The sequence below is a fragment of the Empidonax traillii genome, unplaced genomic scaffold (genome assembly GCF_003031625.1).
Source record: "Empidonax traillii isolate 1590-97213 ecotype Southwest subspecies unplaced genomic scaffold, ASM303162v1 scaffold583:size513456, whole genome shotgun sequence".
Taxonomy (NCBI): Eukaryota; Metazoa; Chordata; class Aves; order Passeriformes; family Tyrannidae; genus Empidonax; species Empidonax traillii.
This window is the reverse complement of record NW_020955776.1, coordinates 234177-258060: the sequence shown is the minus strand read 5'-3', so window position 1 is coordinate 258060 and position 23884 is coordinate 234177. Positions and strand designations below refer to the sequence as shown.

The 23884-nt window shown below is 40.0% G+C and overlaps 1 protein-coding gene across 1 annotated transcript; it reads right to left on the bottom strand.

Moving 5' to 3' along the window:
• Window positions 1-132: 132 nt before the first annotated feature.
• CHKA (choline kinase alpha) lies at window positions 133-23142 on the bottom strand. Its single transcript, XM_027898174.1, has 12 exons — window positions 22779-23142; window positions 18939-19050; window positions 12077-12130; window positions 8133-8246; window positions 7369-7502; window positions 7075-7179; window positions 6644-6702; window positions 4364-4451; window positions 3346-3454; window positions 2757-2863; window positions 2337-2418; window positions 133-1536 (listed from the first exon to the last, which is right to left on the bottom strand). The coding sequence occupies exons 1-12, from the start codon at window positions 23087-23089 to the stop codon at window positions 1477-1479; spliced, it is 1335 nt and encodes a 444-aa protein (XP_027753975.1). The 5' UTR covers window positions 23090-23142; the 3' UTR covers window positions 133-1476.
• Window positions 23143-23884: the final 742 nt, after the last annotated feature.

Below are 23884 nucleotides of genomic sequence, written 5' to 3'. Positions count from 1 at the left end.
AAGTAGAAGATATATTCCACAGCACTGAGCCTATAACTCAGTCTGCCTCTGCAAGGAAGCACTTTCAGTATTAAGGCCAGAAAAAGCATCTATTTTATCCTGCTGCTGTAACAAAAACTTAATACCAATAAAAAGGTTTTTAAGTGCTTTATATTTATTATAAAGTATTAATAATTGAACATATGGAAAATGATTCTCTATACAAGAGAATAAAATGACAGCTTTTACAAGTTATGCTATACAGTACATGAAATGCTGCACATTTTTCAGCTGCTTGAAACAGTATTTGCTATACAAGTCAAAAAGTGTAGACTTAAAAGTTTATTTATAATACAGTGTGTTAGAAAGCACAAACAAGTAACATTCAAAATAAACAAGCTCCCAAAAATCTAAAGAAATCTTTAGATGACATGTACACAGATTATACTCAAGTTTCAATATACATGTTATTGTTCCCCACAAGATGCTCCACTTTACTGAATTGCTGGAACATGATGAGAATCGAAGGTGCAAGAGAAGCACCTCCCAAGCCACATTAAGGACTGGATGGGCAGAGCAATTTCCTGAAGTGTTCTCCACAGTCTTTGGCTCTACTATTTCTTACAGCCATACACTGTGGCAACACAAGAAGAGAGACAGGCTTCAGTCACCAGTATTGTCAATGCCAATCCAGTTATCTGGGGAGCTGCTAGAGCAATTCAAGGCACTCTTCCCAGTGCTGCCAGTCCACAGAACCCCCTGTGCAGGACACAGCATTTTAAGAGACAACCACGCTGGGCTAAAGCATGTTCTTGAAGGACATGGAATGAACAGTTCAAAACAAACTCCTTCAGAATGCCCAGTTCAAAGCTCATTCATACTTCACTTCCCAGGCACGCTAGCTTGAGATAAACATTCATGTATGTGTCAGTAACACTTTAAAGCACACTGCTTCAATGTGTTTAGTTGCTTCTGGTTAAAGTGGTGTAACGTATCAGCAGCTTTGAAAATAGTGTTCATGGGGCATGTTGAACCTAACCTCACAATAAGTTTTTAAGCCTACTTCACAGTTTAGCAGTTGTCTCCTTCGCTTTTCCTTCCCATTAAGAGGAATGAATCATCTTTTATAACTATTCTGCTTACAACCCAAACCATAATGCCAACACCCCCCCACAAATGTACTCACAGTAAGTTTGCTCTGATGCATGTGGTATTGACACTTAATTGTAAGCTTCTCCCATAATATAAAATAGCTTCTAGATTGAAAAGATTTAAAGATATTGCACTGTTGTATTTTACTCTTGCCTCCCAATCTCATTCCAAGTATTTACGAAACTGTAAACAAGTCATTTTTATAGTCTTCAGTACTGTACACCTGCATTCCCAGGAACTGGAATTCAGTGACACCTTCGTTAGAGACACAGTAGCCTAAGCACAGTGAAAGTTCTGTCCAGCTGCCCTCTTCATACAGTAACCAACAGGCCACTCCTCCCACATTCACACCTTCAGCTTCCTCTTCTGATCAAAGTAGGCTTCAAATCTGGATAATGCATATTCCTGGAGAAATAAGGGACATTTAGTACTCAATTCAGTAAACAGCTGAGTTTTCTTATTTGGGAAGGGGAAGCATAATGAAGGTATTAACTATGTTACTTTCATAATCCATCATCTCAATGCATTAATTAGCTCTATTTGGGAAGGATAATCTCTCCAGAGGTGTTCTGGCTTCTTAAAATTTCCACCAATCTTATTTCAACTCTGACATAATTAACTGCTGCCCACATGTCAGAAAAAAAAAGGTACTAAAAAGGCCAGGACTTCACTGAAAAGGCTGGTTCCTGCAACAGTTCCTGCAAGATATTCCATGTACCTGACAGTCATATTTTACAGTACACTAAACACAGATCAAGACTGATCAGTCTCTCAAGTACAAGCAGCTACCTGGCATGGATACTGTTGCACACCGAACATTAATATGTTGTTTCATGTGCACTTTGAGTACTCAGTTGCAAAAATTCACACTCAGTGCATGTGAGCTTTCCTCTTGCACAGAATGCCTTACTGCAGAAGAATGCACCACTGCAAGGCAACATCCCACTGAAAGGCCTGATATATGGGTCTATAGACTCTAAACATAACCATGGGAAGAATTTCAGAAGTTTTTAAAATCTTAGAAGTTTTGTACATTCTTAAGGAAAGAGCACAAACTAGTAACAAATGGATTTTTCAAATCTTTACTCCCCTCAAAAGGTATTAGTTGCTATGAGAGGTCATTTCATTTACTTTCTGATAACGTACCAACCACAAGTTTAGATTATGAGTTTTTAGTTGTGTGAAACTATGATTGAAGAACTTACCAGGTAGCCAAACTCAATGGATGAGATCTTTGCTTGGATAATAGACCACAGACCCCAGAAGAAGTGTGATGCCAGGGCAAACCTGAAATTACAGGGCTATGTTTACTGAGATACCCAGCTAAGTCGCAACACCTTATTTCAATGTCCTTTTAAAACACTATTCCCTAGTGTGGGGATGTCCATACTTTTTCTTCAAGTACAACAAAAATAATTCAATTAGCTTCCCACGTAGTATATTTTGTCTACACCAGTATTTGTGTATGACATATCTAAATATTACAATAGACAGATTGTTCTTTACCTCACATAAATAATTTACAATCTCTCTTGGCTCAATATTCTCCACCCAGTGAGGTATTTATAAGTAGAGGATTCACAGTGGACCAGTAACTTGAGACACAGTTGTACAAGACAAGTTACCTGTTAACTTCTACCAACACTTCTTCTTCTAGTTTGGACTTCTCTTCGTTGCTCAGACTTTCAAAGCCATCATGGAATGCAGACAGGTAACTGGAGATAAAATGAAGCTGGAAGGCAAGTAAACAACAGTTACAACTTTGTATCTCAAGACATACTTCCTTCTTTCAGACCTAGGTAGACTTTCCAATACACTGGCATTTATTTTTTTCCCCAAACATTAACAGTGCTGGAGTTCACTTTAATATTAATGGTGGTTCTAATAATCGCTTGGAAGTCTGGTTTAAGAAAAGACATAATATTAGGACAAGCAACATTTTGCTACTGGAAACTCATTTCACAGTTGCAGTCTGCAACTACTGGACTCTCTGTGGTGGACTGCTACATAGCACATAGTAGATAGTCTATCCTGAATAGCTATTAAGTTACTATGATTATTAAAGCAAAAGTAGCCAGGATTAAAGGAAGTGTTACATTTAAGGAAGTCAGGGAGGAAAATTCTCGGGACACTAAGTCCAAAAGAGAATTGAAAAAGACTTAAGATTTGAAAACTGGACATTGGTATTTTATTAATTATGTTTTATGTCTCTACCTGTTGTTTCTTTGAAGGGTATTTAAGGACACTAGCTTTGAAGAATGGGTACTTTTCATATGAGTAATCATACATCCATTCGCAGAAGTGATTTCCAATGTCAAACCCTCTGAAAAAGAAAGAGTACCTCAATATTTGCGAACTAGCAATCTGTTTTCATTTAAGCAAACCTAAAATCAAGTTTAAAAGCACAAGTCTACTCATAACTTCAGTTTTGCTGAAGGAGCTAGATAATCGATCACTAGAATACAACTTTTTTGCAAGTTATAAAAACCATTTAGTTAGGATGGGCAGTTAAGAATGAAAACTACTGTCCGCATGAAAAAACTAAACTTTGCTACCAAATTTCCTATCAATGTAGACAATAAAAATACTTGAGTATCCACTACATCTCAGCATGAAGTCAGACACATCTCTAACATTATCACACGTAAAGAGATCATATTCAAAGTATTCAACATATCTACTTTTACATTATTGCAATTTAGTGTTTCATTATGTTCCAGTTATGGTAATATTTAATGATCCCAATGACTTCACACACTTAGATCACCCTTAAAACACAGTTAACTAGATGACTGACGGAAGAACAAGAAGCATGTTGTGTAACCATGTAGTGAAAAACCTCGGATTACTCATCTGCACAGATGAGAAAGCCATTAGAAAGGACAGAAAGAAAAACCACAAAAGCAAAGCTGCCCTATATGCATACAAACATACAAAATACCCTTCTCAGCTTCCCACTAGAAAGAAATTTTGACATGCAAGCCAGAAGCCATCTGTGCATAAACGAGCCCTCTAGTCTGGACAACCACGGAGCTCCAACACTCTGCTGTGTGCCTATACTCAACAGCATCAGGATCAGAGCTGTTTTGACTAGTTGTATTTGCTGACCACCACTAACAGCCCAGAACAACGATTTGGAATGGACAGACAATCCACAGTGCAGCACTTGGTCTCCCTGTAGAATACAGAAAGTAATACACTTTCCTGCTATATAAAAAGTAAAGTGACTTACCGGTAATTATAGCTGCTGTATTCGAAGTCAATGAGCATCAGCTTTTGGTTTTCTGAATTCTCTCTGCCTTCCAGAAGTAAGATATTACCTGAAAATTAAGATAATACTGCATGTTCATTAAGGTCCTAGGAAAAGTAGAGAAAAACAATACTGTATATCTTAAGAAACATTGTGCAGCTAATCCCAGTTATCCCTTATATCTGCACAGAAGAATTACGGGTGTGCTGGTTTTGGCTGGGGTAGTTAATTTACTTCATAGTAGCTGGCATGGGGCCATGTTTGGATTTGTACCAGAAACAGCACTGATAACACAGGGATGTTTTTGCTACTGCTGAGCAGTGCTTATGCAGAGCCCAAGTATTTTCTGCTTCACACTCCACCCCAAAATAGCACTTGGGGGTGCACAACGAGTTATAAGGGGGGATAGCCAGGACAGCTGACTTCAGCTGACCAAAGGGATATTCAAGACCACGTGACATCATGCTCAGTATACAAAGTGTGAGGAAGAAGGAAGAGTGGGGGAAACATTTGGAGTCATGGCATTTGTCTTCCAAAGTCACCGTTACATGTGATGGGGCCCTGCTTGCCTGGAGATGGCTGAACATCTGCCTGTCTATGGGAAGCAGTCAATGACTTCCTTGTTTTGCTTTGCTTGTGGGCACGGCTTTCACTTTCCCTATCAAACTGCCTTTATCTCAGCTCACAAACTCTCACTTTTACCCTTCCAATTCTCTCTTCCATCCCACTGCAGGGATCGAGTGAGAGGCTCTGCAGGGTTGAGTTGCCAGCTGGGTTTAGTTAAACCACAACAAGAAAAGCCAAGTTGTACTAGCTGTTCACCAGCTCACTGGAAATTGAGATATTTATGATAAACCTTGTAAAGCTGAAAGAAAGTTTTCATCTTTACAGGCAGAGGCAGATTTGTTGTCCCAAGCATCCTGTTTCTTAGAACTAACTGAGGAAGAACTGTCAGCCTTAGCAGTCCTTGCTGCATTGTTTCTTTCTACAGCTGGAGATCTATAGATTTTGCACCATCTCTCATATATATCTGTGTAGCACTATCATTGATCACACAACACTTGGGACAGGAACTGCTTTTTGGCAGCCTGAAAGCCACAGTTTGACCACTCTGGTGTTCCAATATGTGGCATCACCGGTACCTATAGAAAACTCAGGACATTGCTTTATCTGTGTTTCAATTCACATATTCACTCTAATTCATCTGAAAGACATCAAGTCAGCCTTTGTCAAGTGCCAGTTAGTAAACAAATTCTGAGTAAGGTCGATTTCTGCAATATTTTGACCCCTCTCCACAGATACATCGGTTCTCCATGCCATACCTTTGCACCAACAGAACAATCACAGTATTTTACAGAACTACCACTCCCCGAATCCCCTGGAATTTTAGGCTCCACAGCTTGCCCTAGCCCTATTATCCTCTGACTCCTCTAGTACTGCACCTTGATCAGCAATGAGACCCCAGTCTCTCCACCACTACTGAGCTAGCTCTTCAGACCTCAAATCAGTGGCTTTTTTGCCTTGTGCTGCCTATCATTATGTGTCTCTTCTCCAGGGCAGTCCTCCTCCAGGCTAATTCCTCGGCCTTCATTAACAAGGACCCCTGAGAACAAAACAGCCCTGCATATGGTCCCAGTACAGCATCCCTCCAGCTCAGCCCAGCCTAGCTTACCCACTGTGAAGGTGACACGGAGCACACAACATACCCAACACCTTCAGCCCTGCCTCCTCTTCATCTTTTTCAATAACTGGCTCAGGAAAATTGCTATTCCTTCCATGACTCCCAGAGAGCACTTTAAAAAGGTGGGTAAGGTTTTCCTAATGTTTCTTATCAGTACAAAATGAAAACTGCTGAGTCAAACTACCTTAGTCTCCGTTTTCACCACCCACTTTTTCAGTATCCTTTAAAATGACTGAAGTATTATCCTACCTTGACTGTGTATATTGCAGACAGCAAAGAAAGGCACGGTCTAAACAGAAACACCCAAGGCTCCCACCATCAACTGACTTGTACTAACAGAGCATGTGTACATGCTTGGCTTAACCCAGTTAGATACCAGAGTTCTCTTAAAAAGCCTCAAGGGTTGCTGAAGCCATTAACACTTTGCTTTGCTACTGCAGCACACCAGAGAGCACAGGCGGCTCTCCAGGGCAGCTACCAGAGCCATCTCCACATCGTGGCTGCCTGTCAGAGAACAAACCAGTAACCAGAAAAAGCTCAGTATTACATCACTGAACAAGACTGAAATATTAGCAGCTTACCTTCTTGACAGTCATTGTGGCAAAATACAACTGGTGATGAAGTGGCTTCAAGCATAGCTCTAGAAAACAGCAATATAGGATCTTGTAAGTAACAAATCACTAAGTTCAGTTCCATTTCCAGGTGAAGATGAATTTTGTCATAAGAATTTGAAGCGCTATTCCTTCCCAGCAAGACCTTATTTTCTCAATTAGTAGCCAAACATCAGCACAATCAAGTGTAACTTCACTGATCAGCAAGTCAGATCAGCAATTTGACTGCATCAATTTGTAGTTGTATGAGACTCAGGCTGGCTACAGAACCAAAACCAATCCCCAGCTGGTAAAGTAAAATGAATATAGGGTGTTATACTGTATAATGTGTTTGAACAAGTATACAAAAATCCATACAGAAACCGCAAATTGGAAGGTAGCGATAAACAAAATAAGCATACCTTAGATTTCTCATTTCCTTGGGGAGATTGTAACTGAGAAGTTCGTTCAGTTTCCTGGTTTTGGACTCTCTGGTAAATTTAATTCTTAGCACTTGATTTAGATACCTGTTAAAAAAACAGGCAATAATACAGCACTGATGACAATGAGCATATTATTCTTCCCATACTGTGTTACTTCATGTAACAGCTTCAGGTACAGTGAGAGCTTGTGTTCTCGGGAATTCAGGAAGAATGATCTGCTTATCAAAATTACAACAGGTCACCTTTTTTCTCTCAAAGTATTGCATAACTTACTTTTCCATTGTTCCAAAAAGCCATTTAGGTTCTTTATTAAATGGCATTTTCATGCCATGAAATCTAGCCATCTTCTCAGCTATTTCAGCAGATATGTCAGGTAAGCTTAGTTCTTCAGTCCTCAGTTTCCTGCTCTGTAATAAAATACAGTATTCTTAAAGTACAGTTAATTCATTAATCACAAAAGTGTGATTAATTACAAATACTAGTATTAGTCTCCATGTAATATAGTGTGAAATGCTAACACAGTACCCAAGCAATAGACTTTTTTCATCCCAGATGAACTTACAAAATTGCTGCCTTGGGAAAAGCTGAGTTAGCCAGCCTAGCTTACTTATGACTTAATCAGTTCTCATCTAGATGAAGACCTGGGGAGTATCACATCTCACACTAAGAATATCTTCAAAGCAGAATGAGTATAAATATTTAAGAACATCAAAAGCATCTGCCCTTGTTGCTGTTAGAGGGAAGTGTGACTCCATAGCTTCCCATGCTATGTTTGGTATTTAACAGGCTTTTTATCTTCATTTATTAGCCTCTGCTACAGTTGAAAAGTTTTTAGATATCTCTCTCCCTGGCAAGAGCTATAATGGGGCTCTCCAACACCCACTATAACTGTATCGAATTACAGCCAGCAATTATTACAAGCTGCCAAGTATTCCATTCCCACATCTCTGCTTTTCTGGGCAGTCCAGCGACCTTCTTGTCATGACTAATTAAAACAGCTACCAGCAGCCCACTAACTAATTATGAACAGGACTTACGGGAATGAATTCCTCCAGTCGCCCTTGTGGAAAGATTCCATACAGCTTTGGGCCAAGCGCTCTCTCTGCAAGAATGGCAAACATAACACTTTCCAGAACCATGGCTTCTGCCCCCTACCAAAAAAATTAAAGCATTAGTTGGTGCTTGCATAGAAATTAACTTGGCTGTACACAATAGCTACACTTCTACGAAGTGAGACATTTCAGTGCTAGCTTTAAAAAAGAAGACTCAATGTTTTACTAACCAAAGTTCCTTGACTAGTAACTTTTAGTCAGCATGGGAACAATACAAATGTTTTGCTTTCAAGTTTAAAGCTGGGGAGGAAAACCTGTACAGGTACTGTTGGTGGGTCAGTTCAAAGGAAAACTGCAAAAACCAAAACATCCTCTCCTCCCTAACCTGTGGGAACTCTGAGAATTCATTTCCTGAAGGAGTTTATCCTACTTAAGTACAATACAGGAACTACAAATATTATCCTGTATTAACTATTTTAACACACTTCAGATCACTGTCTTACAAAAGGACATTCTAACAACACAAGTGAATAAAGTGAATGACTGAACTAAACTTTTCATTTTGAAGAATGACTTAGGATTCTATTAAGTGCATTTTAGGTATTCTCTATTCTATGTTTTTAAAGAGAGAGTAATTTAAAATCTTAAGGACCACAAGCACATGAATAAACATTATTTCTTTTCTACTGCCAACATACCTAAGTTTCAATAATTTTTCTCCAAGGTTTTCCTTACATCAGTAAACTTTGTCCACAACAACCACATGCAGGCAACTTTTCAATACGAATGTTTAAAAATTAATAGAAATATGAAATGTCTCAAAATACATGTTTAAATCATGAGGTATAACTTTCTTGATAGGCAAGATTATCTGTAAGTAAACACAGAAGCCCCATTATAAATCACTACTTCTAGCAATTATGTTAACCAGAATACAGCTGTACTCAAATACTGGAGATCTGCTGAGCCTCTGCCTACTTCTGAGCATCTCATTGCATAAGTCTGACCCATGACCCTTAGAAGTATAAGAATTAAGAGCACAAATTTAAGAAAGCTCTGAGGTATCTGTGACTACAGAGCCTTTTGCATTCGTGTAGTCAATGCAGTATCAGACAGTAAATAAGTCTATAGAAGATCCGCTCTTAAGTAAGCACCAGGAAGTACTGCTGATAATTTTTATTATTGACCCACACCTTATTCTGACATCAAGAAATTCTAACATTTCATATGGAAATGTAGTAAAGATTCATGTAACTGTGTTCTCATCACTGAAAGCTCAAGACAATTTGCATATGACTGTATTGCATCTGTTCTCCACCACTTTTTCAACTCCTCAAAGCAACAAATGCATTATCCACTAATAAAATGCTTTTAGTCATTTCACTTGCCCCTCCCTCGTCCCCCCAGATCTGAACTCTTCTGTTCAATTCTGAAACCTAATGTTTAGCACCAAAAAGCAAATTAGATACAAGTTACTGAATGTCCATTATTAACCAATACTGACTTTGTCTGTGTCTGGTACAACGCCAGGGTGTTTTAAAAGTCTGTTCCTTGTTTTCACATCTTACTGAAAAACCAACTCACGGTTCTTGGATAACAACAAGTACAAAAAAAATATTATTCATTAAGATGTCCCTTCATGCATCAGAAGTGACAACCAGAAATACTGAAAGAGCTACTTCAAGATTAAAAAGTACAGGCAAATATTATCTAAAAGCAGCAGTGTAAGAATATTCCAATTTGAAAGCTCTGATACTTTAGTCTTAAAAGAAAAAAAGTTTAGAGCAGCAGCAGAACTTCCTCCACTGTAACAGAAGAGTCACTTGAGAACAAGTCCTGTTAGAGCTCTGGAATAACACCGTCTATGTAATCTCAGGCTCAAAGGCTTCTGCTTTATAATATCTGATGGACCTTTTACCAAGTCTCCACTCCACACATTATTGTCAAGCATAGGTGTGGTAATAAACTACTGAAGGACATAGAAAATTCTACAGCGTACCTCATATGGACACTGAACAAACCCAGGTATCTGACTCCCCAGATAAATGTTTACTTGACAACTTTTAATAAGATCAAGCACTGTAATCAAGTAAATGATGTTTCTCAATGCCTTCAAACATTTTGCAATACACTTAAGACGCCAAGAAAACAATCTGTTGTTTTAAGCTCTGAACTTCTCAACTTTGACCAGTTTCAGAGAGATGCATCCATAAGCACTTGTATTCAAAACAAACTTTTGGAGAAGATCTGACCACTCACATTTTTAAATGAATATTTAGAGATGAATGTTGTATTTGAAACTTAGGAACTATAAACACTCTTTACAAGACTTTTCCAGTATGCAACTCCCATTCAGTCAAGGAGAAATCAAGTCTTTCTGCACTTCAGTTAAAACTGAAGCTTCTGCTTTAATTCTGCTTCAACAAGAAGTTCACTATAAAATACACAAAATAGTCATATTCTGAGGAAAATTACCCCTAACTAGAGCAAAACCAAGGTAAAACTTAGATAATCCCTATTAAAAGACCTTTTGAGCTGACAGAAGACTAGCCAACATCTACTCACACTTGTCACACACATCAGGCAACTCAGAACAGCTACAATTGTTTTCCTAGTGAACCCAGAGGATTTCATTCTCTCTAAAGGATATCCAAGCAGAACACAATTTTTACCTAGGCACAGGAAGATTAACAAACCCATTCTGACAGTAATTCTTGAGAATACTGGTTCAATTATGAAGTTTCAGCACTACAAGACTAACAGCAGAAAACAACCTACCAGCAGAGAACCACTATTTTCAGGCAATGAATTAACAGTTCTGAAGTTCAAAACCTTGTTTCCCATACTGCAAAATATCTATGACCTTCTGGTATCAGGGTGGGGCTTGTTTGGGTTTTGGTTTTCTTTATAAAATTTTAAGAACTTTTTTTTTTTTTACAGGATATGGGGTGAGAGAGAAATCAAGCCACCTCCATTTTTCATCACTGAAGAAAACTGAGGTATCAAACCAGCACATTTTTCAGTTCAGTCTCGGTTCAACTGATTGAAGCTGTTCCAGTAAACTAAACTGAAAGTTCAACAAAACTTCAAAAGCAGTCATTTAACAACAAAAAATTTAAAACCGGTTTCAACTCACTAGAAAAAAAATCCAAATGCTTAAACTGTTTCAGATGGTATTTCCATAAGGCAAAAAATACAAGGGGAGAAAAGCAGCACTTATCAACTGAGTAAACTGTACTTTTCCCTAGTCACTGCCAAAATCATTACAGAGCTGAAAACCAACAGTATATAACAAGCAAGGCATCTGGCTAACATGCTGCATCCCTTACTGAAAAAATACTGCCAGGGTAGAAATCTACATTACCAAATCCTATTCAGATGACTTTATGAAAAGTTACACTCAAATAAACATTATGCTTCAGGAGCAGAAATGGTTCCAAATGCAAGAACTTTAAAGTTTGCAGAACACAGATGATCCAAGCACAGTGCTAATCAGAAACACTTCATGTTCAAGAGCAAGATCTCTCCAGCTCCATTTACTTTCCTCAGAGGAGTTCACTGATATATTAGAAAATAGGGATTAGGTCAAGCAGAGTACTGACCTTCATGTACTAAAGAAGGAAGAGTCTAATACTAGAAATAGCAGTACTGATACCAATGTTCAGATTTAGGGTAGGATTCAGGGCTGTTTCTTCATGATGTGGAATGCTTAAATCTTTCCTAACTATGTCCAGACATTCCCATCATAATATTACTTCTATGAGCAAATAAATTTTTCTTCATTACTTTTATTTTTTCTAGAAACAGTCCAGAAACTTTTTATAGTTTCTACAACTAGGTAGAGTAACTACTGGTTTAAAACAAGTAGGATCACTACATTTCCCTATAACATATAAAATTCTGTAAAATAAGCAAATTTAATTACTCACTTGTAAGTCATTTTCCTTCTGAGACTGTACAGACTCTCCCTTATCACAGGACCTCTATGAATGAGAAAAACCAAACACAATGAGAAGATGAATTTTAACATGATTAACCTGCAACCACCAGAACAAAGGGAGTAGAAGTGCCAGCTACAATTAACTAGAAGTCTCAACACTGTCTTGGATCTGTGACAGCTACAGCACTAGTATCCATCTGACCTCTGACCACCACACTATTTCAACAATTCCAAAATCTTTCAAAAGGATGTGCCACTGAGATCAAGCCACTTATAAATACCTGATTTTCAGGTAGGTTTTTATCGCTTCCCAGTCTACCAAATGTACCATAAGCTTAGAGGAACGTTTTTAATTAAGAGAAAATTAAGTCCCTCTGCATGACATCTGGGATGATATTCTTCCAGCCAAAGCACTTGAAATGCATTACAGAGATTACATACAAGCCTTAGGACTACTAAAAAGAGGCATGTTACGAAGGCTACAAAGCACTTGCTCTTTCCTGTTGTTTTATTTTCCAAATTTCTTGTGACTAGAATTTCCTTATTAAGAGCACACTGCCTAGGCTACATGTCCAATGTACCACTGGCCATGCAAATGCAAGATTTTTCTGCAAATGAATTGCCCATGTAAGCTAGAGGTGTCTCACTGAGAACTGCAGTATACTAGCAAAACTTTAACAAACCCCATGCATAAAGGATTGTGCTAGGGTTGTTAACAGTCATTATAAAGCAGTTGCAGAGTATTAAACCATACCATCAGCAACTGAACCCTCAATGGCACATGCTTTTAATAGAGCTGCATCAAGATGTATTAAAAATCTTGTCCTTTAAAGGGCTTGAAGGTAAGGAGAAGAGAAAGCAAATATCTGCTTAGAATTAGTGACAGTTTGTGGCTGCTATTTATGTTGCAATTCCACCACTGACTGTTTAAACCAGACTAGCTTTAGAGGCCCATAAAGGCAGCCTGCATCTCTACCTTCTGAACACAAACATTTCATTCACGGAACCATGTGCATACCTTTCTGTTCCAAAGCTCTAACATGTCCAAAACAAGGGTGGAAATATGAACTTAATGGAATACAGTTAAGCAACACCAGCTGCCTTAAGTACAATACAACAAGCTAATGATTTACACAAGCTATGCAGTTACAGTATCTCAAAAGCTATAGAAGAAGGATAGTTAACATGAATCGATGGTCTTTCAGCAAGTACTTCCCGTAACAATTATAAAATAAGTTTAAAACAAAACAATATGGAAACTACCATTACTTTATATTCCTTCCAAGGAAATTAATAAAGGTCAAACATATTCACTACAGCTAAATGTGTAACTATTTAATAGCATTAAGGTCATTTACAGAAGGCTTCTCTGAACAAGCATGTCCTACATCAATACCACTCACAGATTTTTCTTGAGCAGTCAGAAGGTTACTCACCATCCAGGAGTCTTTCCTGATAAATGGTGCTCTCAGAATGGTTCAGTTCAGCAGAAGATAAGCAGATTAAACTTTTCCCTAGAACCTGAACTGGCATCTGCTTTCCAGAAGTCATAGTGCATAAAGAGCTGGCCAGTTCCAAGAGTCCACCTCAAATTCGTGTTGGAGAGAGCCTAATGGCATCTACTGTGCCATTAGAGAGAGACAGGTAGGGCTGTGTACTGCAGAGTCATCACAAGAGGAGACTTCTGCAGCATCCCTTCCTCTTTTCTGTTCCCTCAGCATGGAGCATTAGTGTCCAAAAGAGAATGAATATGAATTTGTAAATAACTTCCAAATATGAATGGGAGCTTGGAGAGGATCAGTCTTCACACATGGCCATGTACTCAGCCTAGAGTTAGGAAAGTCTCCACTACATATGGTCAAGGAGAATGAAGTAAGCAGGATGCAATTTTATGTAATAGAAGAGTTTGGTTAAACTAAGTTTATCAGATATTAAAGTAGTAGAATTTGATTGTTTCCTGATTGCACAATCACCTACGAGAACAGCGGCTCAAAGCGAAACATCTATTACGATGAGGCATTTGATCAACCTACCTAGTTCACTTGTTCTTGGCTAACCAATGCAAACTTCAGCTTTTCTGTAAACTAGAAATGGACATGTGTTTTGTAGCTTTAAGATTTCTTTAAATATTTGTTCAGCGCTTCTTTTATTGTAAGAATGTTTATTCTCAAAGTAGACTGAGAAAGCTCACTACACTTTTAGTAAGGGAGAACAACTATACCTAACAAGTTTTTAGAGTCTAATTTGCGATCATGTTAATTGATTTTAATGCAGGATACAAGACCAAAATCCTAGAATGGAGGACAGTGTACATTGATCTGTGATCAGAAGATGACCAGACAGTGTTTATGCATCTGGCAGCTTGACACAGAAAATTGAGTTCAACACGTTCTCCCTGATGTCCCTGATTTATTTCTCTTGTAGTTGGGAGATCTGTATCAATAATCCCAAATGACACTTGGCCAGAGAATTCTGTATAGAGAAGGAACTTGCATTTCTTTTTTTTTTTCCCCTCAAATAACTTTTAGCTCTGCTCACAAATTTAACATTATAACTCAATTTTTCTGAGTTTACTCAGCTTTAATTTTCAGTACTTCAAAACACTGCAATACCTTGATTTAGACAAATCCCTAGGAATTCAAATCTCAAGAAATTACAACATTACAAGGAACTGCCTCAGGGGTTTGAGGCGATCTGTGCAGGGGAAGCTTTTTTAGAAGTTGTTGGAAGACATCAATTTGAATTTCAGTGTTCAGGAACAAGAACAGCTTTAGATTCAGCAATAATTACATCTGCTTCTAAGGATCTGCAGCCGATCACCTATCCCTGCCAGACCTGAAGTAACTGATACTAATTTGCTGAAGTCCTAAAATCTAGCAGGTAAAGAATTCCCAGTTCAAGCTCTACAAAAGCCACAAAGACTTCTCTAATCCTCTTCATTTCAAGCCACCATTCTCTTATGAGGGAGCAGAGAAAAGGAAGTAGCAGTTTTTTCATATTCTGTCATTGCTGTAAACATTCAGATGCAGACAGTAGTAGCTGGTGCTACTTAAGGCTTATTTTTAAACAACGAAATCCAGTACTAAAGAAAATGAAAGCTGTAGAGAACGCTCCAACTTCAGAGATCTCATACTATACCGTGAATCGTGTCTGTCACCTGGAAACCAGAGTGCTCTAGGCACGATCGCATGGGCAAGCCTGCAGCAGAGAACACATGCATATACAACTAAAGTGGTACATTACCCCCAGAACACCCTTAACTCCACCCAACACAAATATATCCCCGTAAGAGGTGCTTGGTTTCTTTCAAGCCGTCTGCCAGTGCCAGGGATTTGTAGTTACTCCATGCTACAAACAGACATGGACACCAACAACCACAGAAGACGTTGATAATTACAGTTACACAGCAGTCTGCATTTTATTTAGTTACACAAAATAAAAGGCAGCAAGGCAGGTATGGAAAAGATTTACCACGGAACTGTGGCAACCATTTATACTTATTTTGCATCTGCTCACATAGAGATTGAGAGACCAGAGAGGAACATTAGGTATATTGGTTTGTTTTTCTCACTTATACACAAGATTTTGTTTTGGCTGTTGCAAAGTAACAGAGCCCCAGTGAATCAGAGTTCAAGGTTCTTTTGACATGTATGAAGGAATGGGAATCAGTCCCCAAGTTACCTTTTGCTAGGTGAACTTTAAAAAAAAATTCACCTTAATTTGAGCTTTTTTTTTGCTGTTGCTATCTTACGTTGAAATCCTATCAGCATTTCTAAGATGTTAGAAACACTAGTAATCTGCATATGAAGTCCAATTTTTAAAGTCTGGACATTAAGTGGCATATTGATGGAGAACCTTTTGTTTCAGTTGTTAACACTAATACAACCAACAGAAAGACATTTTATCACAAAGAGTTTTACTTTCAATGCTCCCCTTTAAATTAAGTAACTAAGCTGGAGCAAGAGTAAGTGAAGCAGAGTAAGACATTTCCCTTTTTTCAATGTAGGACATATCTGCATTGTGCCTCAAACATTTGAGTTTTAATGTGGTTAGTACTTTAACCTGTCACAAGTACAATACTTGTCTTAAAAAAAAAAAAGTTCTGCTCAAGGATATACTCAAAAGAAGTCCTTGATTTATGAACATCCATGCCAGTGAGACCATTCATAATAATGGCCAAGCCAGTACACTTCATCACCCCCCAACTCCCCCCAAAACAGTCATGCACACAAGAAATTGGTTTAGACATATCAGCTATGACAGAGGAAGGCACAAAGCCTTCCCTGTGTGGCAGCTTTGGCCAGCTGGCATGGTTTGTATTGGATGAGTTTCATGTACTGACATTTGTGTCTTCCAAGAGTCATAATAAGCAAACTGGAGCTATTTTCAAACTGCAAAAAAGGTTCCTTTAAAAGGTGGCTCAAAGAATTATGGTGCCAGTATCGTTCATTCTGAAGTTAGTAATCAGGTATCCATTTTTTACTTGTATTCAAAATCTTAAACTTGTCTTCTGTACATACAACAATTTGGTGCAGGTTGCTATAAATATACAGTATTTACAGTAAGAATTGAGAGCTGATATCACTGTTTTATGCTCCAATTTCAACAGAAAGTAAAATGGACAAGAGTTAAAACATGCTACAAAGGCTCAAACAAACAAGTGGTAACTACTAATACCCAGTGGCAGTTACAATTAAGTCATTGAGAATTAAGTTGTGATTTTAGTGTAAGGTCTCAAAATGCAACTTACTTAAGCACTGTCCCTTAATTTCTATAGGGTTTTCAACTTAAACAACTTTACTAAAAAATATCAAATTACTCCCTCTTAACAGGCTTGTCATAACATTCTGCTTATGCCACCCAGAAACTCACAGGAATCCTATGTGAGGTTTTCAAAACATCCCAATAAAACAGTTTGCTTATATTTTAACTTGCATTTAAGGTAGAGGGGCTGGAAGAGACAAATGTTTGTTGACAAAAATTGTGAACCTCAATGCAATCTGAAAGTTTTACCTTGGGACTTTCTCTGCTTACTTAACCTTTAGTGAACTGCACCAACAAGAGCAGTCATTTCACTGCCACTACGGAAATAAAGGAAGTTAGACATCTCAAAAGATCCTTCAACACCAAGAGTAGAAAGGTTAGAAAGTTATGAACACACTTTCAATTTTCAAACCAAATTAGTTCTGATTTTAGAGCCCAAAAATTAATTTTGATTTCTTCAGTGCATAGGGGCACAGAAAAGGCAAGTTAAAAAACACCCTGAGGGAAGAGGAGCACAACCAAAATCTAGAGTCCACTTTTCCTTTGAAATACAAGGGAAAGGCCACATTTCTTCACAGCTCTTGGGCAACAGAAACTCTACTACTACAAAAGTTTTACAGTCCATGCTCCTACTCAAGCATGCTATGTATTAAGCCAGCATTACAATAAAGACATTAATAATCCTGAAAAAAAAACCCCAAACTTAGTATCAACCCTAGAAATCATTTTGAAAACAAAGTCTCTAACCACCATTTTTTTCCCTCCGTTTTTGGTTTCTCTTAAACTAAAAACTATTTCAGCTTGAATTCATTAACTTCTATACACTTTTTTTCTTTAACTTTCCCAACACACACACAGTGGTGTAGCCAAGCATTTCATGCTATTTCAAACCACTGGAATATTTTACATATTTCTGGTAAAGTTTACCACCACAGGAAACTTAATAACTCACATAATATAATAAAAGAAGACTTTAAAGTCAGTAAAGTGACACTATCCAATGAGTCTTAATAAAAAGTTTGGTCAAGACAGCAGAAGCAGGAAGAATGGGTTGAAATTTCAGGAACAGTCAGTCTCCTGCAGCTACTGGATCAGTTGCGCAAAGCAAGTGACTGAGTACTGGAAAATATAAAATGAATGGATAATAAAACCAGAACCCTCTAAGTCAAATAGAAACAATTGCCAACATAAAAATGTCATGTTATGAAGCTGCAATTTTTCATAAGGTTAAACGCTTACATTATGATTACTTATTTGCAATATAATCAAATGTCTAGCAGAGATGGGTAAGAAGATCTGCTGAACGGTCCTACAGTAACAATCTGTAAGCTTTAGAAGAGATCACCTTCACAAAGTATTCTTGCTTTTAAACCTTAGTATTTGAAACAGATTTGCCAACGACTTCTCTTAAGGTTTGACAAATTTCAGTATTATTTACATTTTACTAACCAAATAAAAGTAATATTAGAAGAGCTCCACAAACATCTGTTTAAGCTTCTATGCCAGCTATGAGGCGTATCACACATTTAGGAAAGCATGTTTTGGAATGAGATGACTACAGTACTGATGTTCGCGCTTCATTCTTATTCTAACGCTATAGATCAAGTTTTCCAGCAACACAATTACTCATGAGATCTAATAAAATGCCTGGGCACTGTACAAGCTTGACAAAACCTTCAACTAATCTCCGAGATACATAAGTGCTACCAAGATTAAAATTAAGCAGTTTAGTCTCTTGCAATCTTGCTAGTTATGTCAAAGTCCTACATTCTGTACAGAAGCAAACTTTTCTGAAACACCGCAGTCCAAACTTAACACCATAAACAAAACATTAGTGCTCAAACAGACAGCAAATGAGCCTTCAGTTAACACACGCCAGTCAGGACCTGTGTAGAAATGAGTGTAAGTTCTAGACAGTAACAAACCATAAAGAAAATTACTTTCAGCTAGCAATCTACCCCTCCCCCTGCCAGTAAAACACATTCCCCAAAAGATAAAGTTGCACAGTGTCACAAATGTAGTTCTCCAAAGATATTACAATGAAGCTACAGAAACCCTCCCACTCCCAAAGCACTCCGTGTACTCACCATCTGCAGGATTGCACCGTATAAGCGCAGGAGAACTTTCCGTGGTTCATCTGCAACTGTCTCAATGGTATCAGGTAGTGAGCACTGAAACAGCATGTTGCTGAGGCCACCTCTAAAAAGAGAAAAATACATTTATCAGGTAACTTGCACGACCATACATGTTTCATTTTCAACAAATTTGAGGTGCACATAGCTTTTGGCGCGATTAGTTGATCTACTCTAACAGGAAAAACAGTTTTCTAACAGTACCAATAACTCATAACATATAAAGCTTTGATAAAAAAAAAGCAGCTTCATGCTTAATGTATACTTCCCCATCAAGATCTATTGATCCAAATCACAGCTCAAGCTATGAACAAACTGATGTGAAAATGCAACAAGCAACTAAGATGTAGACTTCTGTACATAATTTTCAGTGATGGAATCTTGTCAAATATACTTGGCTGCACAAGCAAAACATTGGCAGAATAAGTTTAAAACCATGCTGTGAATATAAAAGTTTGACTTAAGAGCTGGTAACAAAGGGATGGCAGCTACAGAGTTCAGCTATAAAGATTTAACCTGAATACCTGTGCTACAGCATTGCTGATGAAAGTCTTATGCTGTTGTTCTTAGGGACACACTTTCAATTTTGAAATTTACAATTAAAGGTCTTTATTTTAAAGAAGTTGCTCATATTTATTTCTCAAATCTAAAGTTACACTCAGAATCTCATCAAGAGAGACACAAACTAGGGAGATCTGTGCTTCAATCACGCAGGTGTTACACAAATATGCTGGTTTTTCATATAATTAGTTTTATAACAGTGTTTTTAAAGAAAAAGCAGCAGCATTTGTTTTCTACGGCTTTATCAGTCCCAATAGATAATAGATGGGAGAAACTAAGTTTCTTGATGTTCTAGTAGCTCACTAAGAACATCCATCTACTCAACCCACATTTTCTCTACTGCACTGACTTTCCACATTCTTTTCATTATCAGTATGTTCATTGATGAAGTTCTGAAATTTCTCTTCTGCAAGAGATTTTACCTACAACTTCTTCCTCTCCTATAGGAGGAAAAAAAGTACTGAAACTTCTGGTTTGCTTGCAAAATAGAAATGCAAATCAGCTCTACTGAAAAGTGTTGTCTGTCTCATCATTAAAGAAACAGCTTTCAAAACCAGGTACAATCCAAACAGTGTAGCTAGCAGTAAAGGGATGAGGTAGCACATATTTTTAAAAGTAACTTTACTTACAGCATGCTACATAGTTTACCACTATGGATTCTACTCTACACTTTGTCACGCTGTGACCTTCTTCAAAACCTAATACAGTTTTTCCCTAATCACCCAAACCATAAGTATTTAGTGTTACTTTGCAGTGTGTTTGGATTCCATGAATCCACAACAGATCCAAAATGCAGTGGCTAAAATGCAGTTCCTAGTCCTAACCTGACATTCCTCTCAATGCTTTTTCAAATATTCTTCTGGGTTTTCTTCCAGCACAATGGGGAAGTAGTAAAGACTTTCTGAAGAAAAAGGCTACCAAGGAGACAAGGGCTGGCCTACATATCCAAAGTCAATGATTGAGAAGGAAAAAAAAAAAAACTCAAGAAAACAGGGTAAAACAGCAGCTGCACAACATGCTTAAGAAAGGAGACAGAAGAGAACCAGGTGGCTTGGCAAGCATCCAAAAAAAAAGGATGTTTAGAGACGAGATATGAAGTAACTTTGAACCATGAAGGTGAACAGCTAGAAAAAAAACCAAGAGACAGATGGAAAGGATATCAAACAAAGAGCAAAGCCAGCTATTCAGATGCAATCTGAACACAGGTTGGTTATACTAACTTCTGGCTTCATCTGAACTGCGCTAAACAGATTTTTTTTTTTTTTATATTTGCCACCTTTTCTAAGACTGATGAAAACTTTGGTGAAAACATCAAAGCCTAAATAGAAAAACTAAACACACTGACACCCACTTGACAAAAAAATACTGGATTAAAGCTCAAGAACCTGTATAGTTACATTACTTAAACACATGCCCAGCCTGCACACAGTACATGAAAACACAGAAACTCTTCTTTTATACCAGATAAGACAAACAGGAGTGTCTTACTGAGGCTGAACTCCACGAAACAGAAGTTTCCCTATAGTTTTATGCACTTAAGACTTCAAAAGGTACCTCTAATCAAGGAAATCCATACGGGAGTGTAATAAAAGGCATTGTTCTCCTGAAAGGTCAGTAGACTCAACTGCTTGTTTAAGGGTCAAAAGGGCACATCTCACTCATACAGATAAAGCTACCAGTTAGTTTACTGCTACAAATTACTCCAAAGGGAAGCCCTTCCAAAAGGGTCACCTATATTCAAAGCTACCCCTAACCACAGCCACAGCAGTTAGATGTACCTATGTATTTGCATTCTGAATCTTTATCTGCTCCCTGACAACAAGAACTGCACCCCTTCATCCTATGATACCAAATACGCAGCAGCTCTTCATGAACGAGATTTTGCACTCAAAACAGCAATACTGATGGACACATTGGAAAATGCACAGAGTGCTTGACTTTGTGAAACTAGAATCAGCAAACCAATATGATACATTTCCTGTGGATTAAAATAGTGGGAAGGCTTTTGCCAAAAAAAAAAAAGCAACTGCCAATTAGCACGGCTTTACGCATTCTTAAGTTTCAGCCCACCTTCTCTTCTTTCCCAATCTGGAAACCACCAAGCCATTTTGGAGCGGTGTCTTAGAAGGGAAGTTTCCAAGAAATGCAAAGGTAACTGTGCTAAAACATGCAGCTTTGGAAAATAAGTACCAAAGTCAGTAGTACACATTTATACTGATGAAAACTTAAGCAAATCAAACTACAGATATATCAGACCAGTCTGTTTAGGAACTGTATCAGTCTTCTAAAAATTCTCTCCCGTTGTGAACTCCTTGTGATCATGTCAAGGGAGAAGAAATGATCTAGAAATACTAATACTACCTGCACTGGCTCTCAAGGAGTTGCTCATTTTTAATAAGGTTTTTAAAACGCATTTAGAAATGAGCAGGATGGGATTTTGATCATACTTTTATACATCAGAGCTCTATCAAATGTTTATGATTCCTTAGCTAGCAAGGGTAGATGTATTTCATATTCATATACTTTGTATATGAACAAAAGTAGAAACATTAGGAAAGCAAACTCAGAGGGGCAGAAGGTAATACCCTTATCCTTCCTTTAACACTGTAGATGACTCAACATTTGATCAGGTGGAATGATCAATCACGAGGACGCTAGACAAGCGGTGTACAAACGGGAAACTCTAAACTAACACCGGTTTATTAAAATAAAATAAAGAGGCAAGTATCTCAAACACATTACATCATACGGCTTCGAGAACATCCCCAATTTACATATTTCTGCTGCCAACGTGCTGAGTCACAACCACTCGTTACTATGTGCGCTGGAAGATGACTCACATCATCGATACATGGCGTTCACCTGCTGACTGCTCTCCATCCGGAGGGGCCAGAGGGACCCTTTTCCCCGGCAGGGCGCTGCGGGCGCGGTGCAGCGGTTCGTGCCGGCTCCATCCCTTCCACCGCCGCGGCCCGGGGCTCCTCCCCCGGCGCGGGGCCGACACGGGGCCGGCGCGATGCAGCAGCCGCAGCAGCAGCCGCCGCCCCCCCCCCTCCCCCCCCGCACCTCCACCCGCTCCGGCACGGGGGTGCGGCGGCCAGCCCGCTGCCCTCCGCCCACAGAGCCCAATTCGAGAGGGACTTTAAAAAATAAAACGAAATAAAAGTGAGAGCCCCTCGCTCCCCGCGCCGAGGGTGCCCCGCCCCCCGGTACCGCCCGCCCCCCCGCGCTGACCTGATGGGGCTGATGTGGAGCTGCTCCTCCCGCAGCCCCCGCCAGGCCCCCGGCAGGAACTCCTTGCACCACAGATACGCCCGCCGCTGCGTCTGGGGGTCGAGCGGCGGCGGCTCCTCCTCGGGCGGCGGCGGTAGCGCCGGGGGCGGGGTCGCGGCGCCGCCGCCTCTGCCCGCCGCGGCGGGGTCCTTCCCCTCGGGGTCAGGATGAGCCAGCGGCGAGGGCGGCTGCCCGGCCGCGGCGGACCCACGTCCGAGGAGGAGCCCGAGCGGGGACGGGTCGGCGTCGCCGTTGCAGAACTTGGTTTTCATGGCGAGGCGGCCGTTGGGGGCGGCAGCGGCTCCCGCACGTCCCTCCACCGTCGGCGCCGGCGGCGAGTGAGCCCCGCGCTCGCGCCCGGCCCCCCGCTTTATAGGGAGGCTCGGCACGCGGGCCCGCTCGCGCCGCACGCTTCCCTCCCGCTTGCCCCTGAGTGGCTGGAGCCGGCCCTTGGCTCCGCCCCCCTAGCGGGGGGTGGGCGGGGAAAGGGAGGGGGACGCGCGCGCGCGCCCGGCTCGCGGCTCCTGCGGGGGCCTGCGATTGGCTGTGCGCGCGAGGGGTGCACGAGGCACTGTCTCGCGGGGCGGGGGCCGAGCCCGAGGGGAGCGCTGAGGGGCGGGGGGAGGCGGGACAGGGAAGGGGCAGATCGCGGCGTGCCGTGCGGGGGAGCGGAGCCGCTGTGCCTGCGGGGATGCGGTGCTGGATGGAGCCGGCACCCCCGCAGGCAGGGCTGGCCGTGCCGAGCCTGCACTGCGCGCCAGCGCCGTTCGCCCCGTGACGTGCCACCGAAATATGCGGGAAATCCCCTTGCGGTGTGAAGTGGATGGCGGCGATGAACAATATGCTTATTTAAAATCTGCTCCGTGCCGAAAGTTACCCAGTCACTTTCATTTACCATGTGTGAGGGCTGTTTCATGCCCGCATGGTAAAGTGGTCTCTCGTGGCTCTGGAGAAAATCCTGAACAAAAGGGTAAAGCGACAGAAACAAAAATAGTGGCCACACGCAGTGCTTCCGAGCTGAGTTTCTTTGATAGTTTTGGCGTTGGAAAGAAATGTCTTCCCGTTTT